The 12661-nt window shown below is 31.7% G+C and overlaps 1 protein-coding gene across 18 annotated transcripts in view; it reads left to right on the top strand.

Annotated features, from left to right (window-relative positions):
* Positions 1-12661, top strand: part of LOC139503873 (uro-adherence factor A-like) — a 126471-nt gene that overhangs the window by 88569 nt on the left and 25241 nt on the right. For all 18 annotated transcript variants that reach the window (XM_071293838.1, XM_071293833.1, XM_071293834.1 and 15 more), the window contains 5 exons: positions 969-1103; positions 1786-1932; positions 2467-2550; positions 3164-3264; positions 10342-10443. In XM_071293838.1, the coding sequence (XP_071149939.1) occupies positions 969-1103; positions 1786-1932; positions 2467-2550; positions 3164-3264; positions 10342-10443 (569 nt within the window). The remainder of the gene's footprint in view (positions 1-968; positions 1104-1785; positions 1933-2466; positions 2551-3163; positions 3265-10341; positions 10444-12661) is intronic.

Here is a 12661-nt window from a genome sequence, read left to right as displayed (position 1 = left end):
CCATTTACAAATATTATTACGCCCCTGGTATAATTGGTAAATATTGACTTTCACTGATTTGTTACATTCAGAATAGAGTTATTGGCCTTTTTAAAACGTTTTGATGACTTGAAATGAATAGTGTTAAATGTTTGCGTTAGTGATTATTTGTTAGAAAAGTATCATATTGAACAAAAAGTAAAGCTGTTTTTTACCATTTTACATATGCTTATAAAAATAACACTATGTCAAGTGTACGATCGGTGAATAATGACTACACTGAAAAGCTCCGGTATTTAAAACTTTTGTTAGAGGGTTGACTTAGGGGGAGGTGGTCTATTTGTTAGTGTCTTAATGTTATTATACTCTCAGCTAAGTGTTAGTTTAGTGGTGATATACCATCAAAAGCTGGAATTTTTAGAACTGTTACTCATTATGTACTGTGTACCCTTTTGAATGTTTATTTTGCACATGTTTTTAATCCAAGGTTCAAAGGGTTTTTATGACATTCAGCAAAAATTGTTGCAAATTTGAGACCTTACTTAGGTCTGAGATACAGTGAAACCTAAATAAAACAAACATCTGTATAATAAATAATTCTTTGAGTCAAATAATATTATTGCAGCTTTACACAATTGTTTAATAGTTGTTAGAAAGAGGCTCTGAGAAACCACAGAATATTCAATCTCATAACTGGATGAAATTTTGCACCTTTTGAAACATTATGATTAGCTTTTACTCTAAATGTATTCAAAATTCTCACGTTCCTCAGTCCTGAAGATATGTTTTGAATGATTGTTTTATCCTACTTAAAAAATCGCAGGGGGGTATTATTTTTAGGGAACAGGGCAAACAGGAACACTATCAGAAATGTATTTATTCTTGTAGCCAATGATTCCACAAATAAAATTGCATGTTTCCAAAAAATTTAAATATATATGAACAATTTCAACAAAGATTATTTTTTATTCAAATTTTTTATTTTCCAGGTTTTGATCCAGTGATTCCTGCTCCTATTCAGTTTGGTCCATCAGTGAAACCTCCTCTTAATAAAGATATAAATAGCAACCATAATGATAGAGGAAGTCATGAAGAGAAGGAGAGCTCCACAAAAGGGGTTTCAGGTATGTATAAACCAATTAAAAAATTATGTACTGTAAATTCAGAATATTAGATGTCTTAATATTTATTGCAGAAGTTGTGGCATAAAAATTTTGAAAAATTCAAAAAGTTTTTTTTTTTAATTGTATGTATTGTGTTCAGAAATGTCTCTAACTGATATCTATTGTTGTTTAACAGCTTTAAATGCACACTATAATTTCTTTATTTACAACTACTTTTATTGAACATTTAAAAAGTCTGTCTACTTTTAATTGTGGATGTTTGATCTATTGCATTTGTTAAACATCCAACTATTATAATCATATATAGCAGTACAAAGAAATGTGACTACAGTAAAATCATTTTTTTCACAAGTTTAAAAGATGATATGAAATTTCAGTACTCATATGACCATATTAATATTTATATCAAATTTTCATATCAAGTTTATCTAAATTTAGAAAAATGATCTCTTGATTATTGTTATTCAGTCATTCGTATTTCAAGAAGTGTTGCTTTTTTGTTACAAAGTGTTTTGAAACCTGAAAAGATTCCAGAATCATGTCACTCAGGAAATAGGAATATAAATTCTGAAATCATACTCTTGTTATGCCTGCTCTTGTCGTCATGTAAACTGATTGTCTACATAAACATTATTTTTTAATCAATTGTGAAATATAAATGTTTATAATTACTCCTTTTCAGATATATACAAGGAGGCATTTGAGAATGCTAAGACTACAGAGGAAAGGAAGTTCCACGGACGTTTCGATATGTTCAAGTCTGAACTACAGAAATCGTTGGAGAATCTATTGTCCAGCGGTGTAAATCATAGTTACAGCAATAATTCTTGTAAGGGGATTTAATGTGTAGAATTAGGTTATTTGATTTACATATATTGCAGCGTTACGTATACAAGTAACTTACTGCTATTTGTATGCAATTACTGGACCTCACAAAAGTTTCCTAAACATTTTGATGTACTAATAGAAAATTTTTGACACCACAAAGGAAAAGTGATTGTTGTATGACGTCAATAGTTCACCATTCACATATTGTCACAGATTTCACAAAAAGGGATCATCATCGAACATCTATTGAATATACAATTTAAATTTTTGATAAGGTCAATGGTGAGTTAACTAACTTCTATTGGAAGTTAAGGAGCCTGAACAGCTATTTTAAATGCAAGATTAACAAAGAGTGCCAAAAATTTGGAAAAGGACAAAAGCAGACAAATTAATTCAGAGACCACCTAGAATAATCCATATAGATTCATAGAAAAAATCTTGTCATTAAAAAACACAGCACATAATTTTAGATTACTGTTGCCTTGATTTTTCGTTGATTTTGTTTTTAATTGTTTTTAATTTGTTTTAATTTCAGATAGTGATGTTTTGGTGAATTACAGAGGGAAGCTCAAAGATCTCATTGTCAGTCTATCTCAAAGATTAGAAATTGTTATAGAAAGTAAGTGTATATATGTTAGGACCTTCTTTTGACATGGAGCTGTCTCCCCTTAAAGTTGTTAGTTATCTGTCTGAGTAAGCAGGGGTGTATGAAAATAACGTGTGGTATAATTGCCAACGAGACATCTTTTCACCAGAGATCAAATGACATAAAAGTTGACAACTATAAGTGACCGTACTGCTAGCCTTTAACAACGAACAAAACCAATATATATACTACTGTGAATTTATTTTCGTGGGTAGCTATTTTCGTGGTTTAAGGAAAACTAGCATTTTCGTTGATATTTAATTTCGTGGTTTTGTCAAAGTCTGCATTAATTTCTCTAGAATATTTGTATTTCATTGAACATTGATATTCGTGGTTGACCTGTACCCACGAAATCCACAGGATGCACTAATCAGAAGGCCCTGAATTGACACTAGTCTATGTTTTGTCACATTTTCATGTAAAATGACCATTAGTTGATATTCCCTTTGAAAGGCATACTTCAAAAATATTAAAACTCTTTATCTTACAGGTGCGATATTTTTATAGAATATAAGTTTCACAGAATAAAATTGAAAAGTAGAAAATGAATGATTTGGTATAAATTACATACTTCTTTTATTGACAGGTTTCGATAGTACTTCAGATGACCCTTTAGAAACCTCACAGAAAGTTCGTCAGCTGGTATCCAGACTGGTTACTGAAAGTGTTGGTGAACAACTAGATCTGGTTTGTTTTCTCTTAAATATTTTGAATTAAAAAACGAAGACATACACAATTGTACAATTAAGTAATCAATAAATTCTGTAAAGATGGGTAACCCATGACAAACCTAATAACAAAACATACAAAAGTTTTTAAAAAGTACCCAAAGAAAAGAGAGAAAAAAATAAAAGGCAAACTAAAAAAACTATTAATGAAATGACAGACTAATTTGGGAAAATACGGAGTGTTTCAAAAGTACAATGCTGGTCAACTGACCAACCTACTAATGAATACAATATATTAACAACAACAGACACAATTGGTCCAGAAGGCCTGACTTGATACAGGTATAAAATGTGGTAGGGTTAAACTAGTTTTACAATTACAAAAACATCTGATTTTGTCTTTTCTAAACCATATGTCAAAAAACTAAAACACAATAAAAAACAAAAATTTCATGCAAAATATCATTTAAATTTTGTAAATATTTGTTTATTCAGGGAAATCATTTGCTCCGCTACACTTGTGCGTTTAACATCATCTGTTGTCATCTATTGAACAATAAGACTTGTATATTAAGTTCCGCCGGAGTATTGATGTATATTTTATGGCTAGTATTAATGTGTCATATGAAGAAAAATAGGTTAAAATTGCATCGATCGTTATTAAAAATGATCCTGATTTGAATACAGAGCAGACATATAAGAAAAAAGTGAAATGAAAAAAATATATATTTATTTTTAGTTGTGAATGAGACTTTTTAAAGTGTACATGCATATCCGTGCAAAGAGATTTTGATTTACGATGATAAAATTTATATGTCAGCATAAACATTTGAAAAGAGGTTGCATTGTTGGAAAATATAGACTTAGTAGTCTAGTTAATATATACAAAAGATGTTTATGGTAAAATTTAAATTGCCTCCTTAATTTTTACACTGCAATTTGATTTTGAAAGACTTCGCAATTTGAGTCAGTAAATTTTCATATGACATCTGACATATAAATTATAAATACATCTTTTGTTCTTTTTTATTGGATTCAGGAAATTCACCATACATAATCTGTAACAAATGAGTTTTCTTTGAATTCTATAGCAAATATATTTATATAACTTAAAAATGATTCAGGTTCATTTGAAAAATTTGAAAAAAATTACAAATTGTGTCATTTAACATAGCGTTATTGATGTGGTGTTAAGTCAGATTTTAAAATATGTAAATATGTACCTTGAAATAAGACCTGTGGTAAAGCTAAAAGCACATTTGTTTCTAACCTAAACGATGTAAACGATTACGCGCGTAGTCGTTTAATCCATTTGTTTCTTACATTTTTTGGTCAATGTTTACATCGTTCACATAAACAATGTACGTGCAAAATAGTCGCGTAGTCGTTGATCGTTTATCGTTGAGACGTGTAAACGATAAATTTGTTTCTGCATCTGTCGTTTAAATAATTACGAGCACGTGTTGTTTTCGCAAAGTCCTGGTTATTTATTTCCCACACTTTTACCTGTTTGTTTACAGTGCGTGAGTGTAATCTATTTCTGTCTGACTACGTGGGGTTGATAAAGTTTATTAAACGATGTATTTGTTTCTAGCAGCTTAACGTTTACTAAACGATAGTCATCGATGACAAAATTTCGGGTTAGATACAAATGCACTCTAAGCCAATATGATACATAGAAATATGTTCGTGGGATATATTATTTTACTTTCTTTCTGTTTATGTGTCTATCTTTTTCTCTTCATTTCAAATATGAAGTGGGTTTTGCTCATTGTTGAAGACCATGTTGCTTACATCTACATCATTTGGACTAAGGTGGATAGTTTTTAGTCATTTGCAAATTATACCACATATCCTTATTTTTATATTTATATACCTCAAATGTAGCTGGAAAAAAAACTGTCAATTCTCTCCCCCCCCCCCCCCCCCCCAAAAAAAAAAAATGAAATAAATAAAAATAAATAAATAAAAATAAATGAATAGATAAATTAAAAATACATATATATGTACAGAGGTTGTGTAAAAAAATATTGAATGCATTGCCTTGGAAAATACCATTGTGCTGACAAACTAAGAAAAAATTAAATTGTGAGTTGAAGTATTATAACAATTTTGGTTTTCTTTATAGATCTTTACTTTTTATAAAGCAAATTCATGCATTCCACAAATTATTTAACAAGTTTGAAGATAATCATTTGATATTTTCAAGGACTTTTGGTATCTTTTGATTTGTCAAACTATTTGTAGATTTAAATATCTGTATATTTACATTGGAAACCTATACAATATGAAATTAGTTTTCATGTATTATGATAAAAACTAGGTCTGTAGGGTACAGAAACTAAATCTCTAGAAAATGGGGCCAAATTTTTTAATTGTCATACCTTGATCTTACGAGGATTACTGACGTGACGTATTTAAACGTGAGAGTAGGTGAATTGTTGACGTTTCTACCACTGACAGATTAATTAAATCTCTATTATAGTATCATACTATCCTATTCACTGATAAGAGATATAAATATATAGGGCGCTTTAGTATTTTAATAAAAATATCTTGAAGACTTGTTACTTTTGCTTTAATAACATTAACAGTACCAATTTTTCTGTACCAGATGCACATTTTGATATCTCTACAGTGATGTGCAAGGCCAAAATATTTGAAATTCAACACCCGAAAAATTGTAAACCCAAAATAAATGTGGTTGGGAAAGATATGTTTGTTAGCTCTCAACTAGTATCTTGGACAGTGACTTAACTGCACAACATAGGAACAAACAATAAATTCAATTGGATTTGGCTTGACTCAGTCAATAGGGATTTTTATACCAACCACATAATATTTTGCAGCTTAATATGGACTAAAATTAATGAAAATTGCAAATTTATTGCTTTCTCATCCCAGATAGAATTCTCTTTATAAAGTTTCATGAATAAATTTATGAAATATTACATATTATATTTTAACATATGTATGTAGTATATGTTAAAACTAACTTCATGCAAGAATTTTAATATTTCTCGGTCCAGTGAACAGGTTCTATGGAGCCTGGGTGTTCTTTGAACCTTATAATGATACCAGCTTATGTTCAAGTCTTACAGTTGAAAAGATAGTTCATGGATTAAAAAATCTTAAATTTCTTTATCAATTGAATATGTTTGTCATCTGTGATGATTATCCTTGGTAAAATCTTGTTTACAAATTTGAATTTTGTGAATGAAACTTATTCCTAAAGAATGCGATCTATACACTGTAGGAGAAGTTTCAATGACAAAATGAAATCTCATACTGATTTCGTTCAGTTTTTAGCTCACCTGGCCCGAAGGGCCAAGTGAGCTTTTCTTACCACTTGGCGTCCGTCGTCCGTCGTCGTCGTCGTTAACAATTTACATTTTGAACTTCTTCTAGAGAACCACTGAATGGAATGGAACCAAACATGGCATGAATGTTCCTTATGAGGTGCTGACCAAGTGTTGTTACTTTGTAGCCGATCCATCATCCAAGATGGCCGCCAGCGGGGGACTTAGTTTAACATAGGACGCTATGGGAAATGCATACAAATGACTTCTTTTAGAGAACCACTGATTGGAATGAAACCAAACATGGCATGAATGTTCCTTATGAGGTGCTGACCAAGTGTTGTTACTTTGTTGCCGATCCATCATCCAAGATGGCCGCCAGCCAGGGACTTAGTTTAACATAGGACCCTATGGGAAATGCATACAAATGACTTCTTTTAGAGAACCACTGAATGGAATAAAACCAAACATAGCATGAATTATCCTTATGGGGTGCTGACCAAGTGTTGTTACTTTGTAGCCGATCCATCATCCAAGATGGCTGCCAGCGGGGGACTTAGTTTAACATAGGACCCTATGGGAAATGCATACAAATGACTTCTTCTAGAGAACCACTAAATGGAATGAAACCAAACATGGCATGAATGTTCCTTATGGAGTGCTGACCAATTGTTGTTACTTTGTAGCCGATCCATTATCCAAGATGGCCGCCAGCGGGGACTTAGTTTAACATAGGACCCTATTGGAAACGCATACAAATGACTTCTTCTAGTGAACCACTGAATGGAATGAAACCAAACATGGCATGAATGTTCCTTATGTGGTGCTGACCAAGTGTTGTTACTTTGTAGCCGATCCATCATCAAATATGGCCGCCAGCAGGGGACTTAGTTTAACATAGGACCCTATGGGAAATGCATACAAATGACTTCTTTTAGAGAACCACTGAATGGAATAAAACCAAACATAGCATGAATGTTCCTTATGGGGTGCTGACCAAGTGTTGTTACTTTGTAGCCGATCCATCATCAAAGATGGCTGCCAGCAGGGGACTTAGTTTAACATAGGACCCTATGGGAAATGCATACAAATGACTTCTTTTAGAGAACCACTGAATGGAATGACACCAAACATGGCATGAATGTTCCTTATGAGGTGCTGACCAAGTGTTGTTACTTTGTTGCTGATCCATCATCCAAGATGGCCGCCAGCCGGGGACTTAGTTTAACATAGGACCCTATGGGAAATGCATACAAATGACTTCTTTTAGAGAACCACTGAATGGAATAAAACCAAACATAGCATGAATGTTCCTTATGGGGTGCTGACCAAGTGTTGTTACTTTGTAGCCGATCCATCATCCAAGATGGCCGCCAGCGGGGGACTTAGTTTAACATAGGACCCTATGGGAAATGCATACAAATGACTTCTTCTAGAGAACCACTAAATGGAATTAAACCAAACATAGCATGAATGTTCCTTATGGAGTGCTGACAAAGTGTTGTTACTTTGTAGCTGATCCATTATCCAAGATGGCCGCCAGCGGGGGACTTAGTTTAACATAGGACCCTATTGGAAATGCATACAAATCACTTCTTCTAGTGAACCACTGAATGGAATGAAACCAAACATGGCATGAATGTTCCTTATGTGGTGCTGACCAAGTGTTGTTACTTTGTAGCCGATCCATCATCCAAGATGGCCGCCAGCGGGGACTTAGTTTAACATAGGACCCTATGGGAAATGCATATAAATGACTGCTTTTAGAGAACCACTGAATGGAATGAAATCAAACATGGCATTAATGTTCCTAATGTGGTGCTGACCAAGTGTTGTTACTTTGTAGCCGATCCATTATCCAAGATTGCCGCCAGCGGGGGACTTAGTTTAAGATAGGACCCTATGGGAAATGCATACAAATGACTTCTTTTAGAGAACCACTGAATGGAATAAAACCAACATTGCATGAATGTTCCTTATGAGGTGCTGACCAAGTGTTGTTGCTTTGTAGCCGATCCATCATCCAAGATGGCCGCCAGTGGGGGACTTTTGAATGAAATTAAACATGTTCCTTTCCTTATAAATGAGGTTGTGTTGTCACTTTTAGCCAAATTTTATATTTTTTTATATGATTTCAAAAACCCAAGTAGAATCAGGTGAGCGATACAGGCTCTTGAGAGCCTCTAGTTTTGAGTTTATTTTTTGAAATGTTGTCAACTTGGGGGTAATTGATTTTAAACATTTTGAAAGGATTGTAAAATAGTTTTGACATGCATATTTTTGAATTAATTTTATGTTTTGTTAAAGAAAAAAATTAAAATTAATAACCACTATCATTATCATGATTATATCTGATTTTAAAAACTGGAGTCATGGCCTTACACTCGGGAAAAGTATTAAAACTAAATATGAAATAAATATAAATAATTATATATAAATATGTGATCTATACATTATATAGAAGTTTCAGTGGCCAAATAAAATCTCATACTGGTTTCATTCAGTTTTTCCAAGTATTTATTTTGAAACTTTGTCAACTTGGGGGTAATTGATTTTAAATATTCTGAAAGGATAGTAAAATAGTTTTGACATGCATCTTTTTGAATTAATTTTATGTTTTGTTAAAGAAAAATATTAAAATTAATAAAAACTATCATTATATCTTTTTTGAAAACCTGGGTCATGGCCCTACACTGGTAAAAAGTATTAAAACAACTTATGAAATAAATATGATTATATTTTAATTATATGTGATCTATAAACTAGGAGAAGTTTCAATTGCACATAGAATCTCATACTGTCATTCACGTTTTCCCAGAGTATTTATTTTTTAAATGTTTTCAATTTGGGGGTACACAATGTAATTGATTTTAAACATTTTAAAGGATAGTATAATAGTTTTGACATGTATATTCTTATATTAATTTGGTTAAAGAAAATAAACATTCTGAAAGGATAGTAAAACAGTCTTGACATGCTAAATTTAATTCTAATTTTATATTTTGTTAAAGAAAATTTGATTATGTCTGTCATTATTATAATAGCTCATTTAAACCCCTATGTCAAGACCTAATGCACAGTCTGGGGGAAAATATTATAAAATATTTGAAATTGGTATAAAGGTATATGTAAGCATATCAAAACAGAATGCAACAATACTATTGCCTTATTGCTGTGCAATATCTCATTCCATTTCAAGCAAAGTCTAACTACAATAAAAAACAATACAAAACAATATTTTTTTATTTTTCAAAATTAAAGGGCTGTTAAGAGCATAAAATTAATAACAACATGACATAAACATTACAGAGTGATTAAAGAAACATAAAATAATAATTCAAATGCATGAGGAAAGGGGCAGTGGTCAAGGGGAGATAATTTTGCTATCTATAAGGGTATTTAACTAATTTTCTGATTTTCTAAGTTGCAGGCCTTTAATTATCAAGGTATGCACATAAAGGAGATAAAAGTCTGCTATCTTCAGTACTCATGATCTATGTAAAAAGATAATTTCTGTTTAAATTAACTAAATTGAAGTATTTTTTGATATTATCAGTCATCTGTAGCCTGTCAACACTGATGTAATGAGTTCAAATTTAGCCCATGACATGTGGTCTCAGCTCCAATTTTAATTGACTAGGATAGCCAGTTTTCCTACCTATGGTCAGCAGTTCTTGCTGGTCATTATGGCTTCCTCTACAAATAAAAAATTACAGCTACAAAATAGCAAATAGTGCTGAAAGTGGTGTTAAACACCAATTAATCACCAATTTAGATAATTATTGTTAATATTTCAGGGTTCTGATGAAGCTGTTTCCGATCTCTCGTCTTTGTCTGAGGAATCATCGGATCCCATTAAGTCTTTCGAAGATCAGCTAGCTCATGCTGTTGTTACTAAGGTTAGTATAGACATATTTACACTTGTATGCAAATGTGTTTACCATTACATCACACAGGTTCCTGTAAACATCACAATTTAAATATTTTGAAGTCAAAATTAAAAAGTGATTCTAGTATCATCAGACGGCCTGTTATCGTCAACCAGTATAATCGCAATATATCTACCCTAAGCGCAAACACAGTAATACGAAAAAACGTCTGTTCCGTGTTGCAACTAAATTATCTATACTACCAGATATTCTCAATTTTCGCCATGAAAACCCCTAGTTTATGTAAGCCAAGATGCAGATACAATGTATTTATCTATATATCTACAGCATAATAAACAAATCAATCCATTTCAATTTATTTTTCATGGTAAAATAAATGAAACGAAAATTCTGCGAAATGATGTTATTGTCTTCACATGGCAACAAAACAGGGTGATGTCACAAGTATCTTTCCTTAAACAAAAAAACAGATGTAAATAACTGCGTTTTAAAGCTTCTTGTACACCTCAGAACAAATAAAATTACTTAGGAAGAAAATATATAAGTGAAAAATGTGATTAAAAAAAAAAAAATTATGGAATTTTATAATAATACATATATTATCAAAATTGGGTATAACGGAGCAGCCAAAACAGTATCGTATGTATAGGGCTTTCATGGTTCACAAAATAACCGAATTTGTCCTATTAGAATCGAAATAATTCATAGCAGCCATAGATTTGTTTTCATTTAACCATGAGTTAAGCATTTATATTCTTATTTTACCCCTCGCTAATGCTCAGGGTAAAATAATCGAATATAAATGATGTTTGATGTCAGAAGGTTATTTGAAGAAGATCTAAGGTCATTTGGAGGCAAAATTCAGCTAAATACTAAAAGTGTAAATATGTTTATTGAATCAAGGGATACATCATGCTGTTGTTACTTTAGGTTGATACTGATTTTGGGATATATCTCATGCTGTTATAACAGTTGAATTCAGTTTAAAGGATTTCAAGATTTTCAAGTAGTTATGCATTTTGGCCCCTTCTATTTCTGCCATTTCCATTGTTATGTAATAGGGGCTAATTGCTTCATTGAATCTGTCATCTCTAAATAAAAGTACAATGTATTAGTTGACATATCTTTGATATGTCTCATTAAACCTTAAACTTTTAAATGCCTATAAACATATAATGATCAAAAAGGTTTAAATTTCCCTTTGTATTAAAGCTCTAATTAATCAGTATTAAAATAGTTCATTCATGATTTTGGAACTTGATATACATATAAACATATTTAAGGTGAAAGTTTTTCTTTGTTAAAATGGTGTGAAAAAAGTTAAGAAACTAAATGATTCACAAGGAATTATTGCAATAATATGACGAGATTTTGCATTTGCATGTGTGAATAGTGAAATTGCAATCTAAACAGTGAATTTGGATTTTCTTGAAGTGGCCAAAATGTGTTTACATTGTTTTATTGTGTGGCTTTCCAGCAGCCTGAAGGAACCAATGGTCACCAATTCCTTCATACAGGTTGTAGTCTTATTTAAAATGTTTCTCTTTATTATGAATCTTGGAAAAAGTACTTTGACCTATTATGGTTTACTTTAAAATTACAAATTGTGACTTAGATGAGAGATTACAAGTGCCTGCCTCATTGGCACCCCTACCACATCTTTTTATATCTAAATTATTTTCATAAGATATATTTAGAATCAGAAACACAGTCATTTCTTTGTATATTTGTTTTCTGAAATCATTAAAGTAAATGTGGCAGTAAGACAAAATCTACTGTATGTTACAATTTTTTGGACATTAAATTCTGTGGAGAATTATGATGCTTATAACATGTTTATTATTTTTTTATTCCAAATCTGTTTCTCTCTGGGAACTATAACTTTTCCACCAATAAAAACTTACTATAAAGAAACAGCACAATAGTGTAGAAAGTGGTTTTAAACAACAATCAATCAATCAATGCTTTCAAGACAAGAAGTCAAACTCAGGTCCTTGTTTTTGATTTGTATTTTTTTCCAAAATTAAGTGTTGAAGGCCGTACATTGACCTATTATGGTTTACTTTTTTAAATTGTGACTTAGATGGAGAGTTGTCTCATTGGCACTCATACCACATCTTCCTATGTTTATATGCATTGAAACCTTATAGGTAAAAGATTCAATATTTCAGAAATACTCTTTTGTTGAATTGTACAATGGTACTCCATGTCAGATAGTATGCATCCT

Source organism: Mytilus edulis, chromosome 14, assembly GCF_963676685.1.
Source record: "Mytilus edulis chromosome 14, xbMytEdul2.2, whole genome shotgun sequence".
NCBI lineage: Eukaryota > Metazoa > Mollusca > Bivalvia > Mytilida > Mytilidae > Mytilus > Mytilus edulis.
This window is presented reverse-complemented; position numbering and strand designations above follow the sequence as displayed.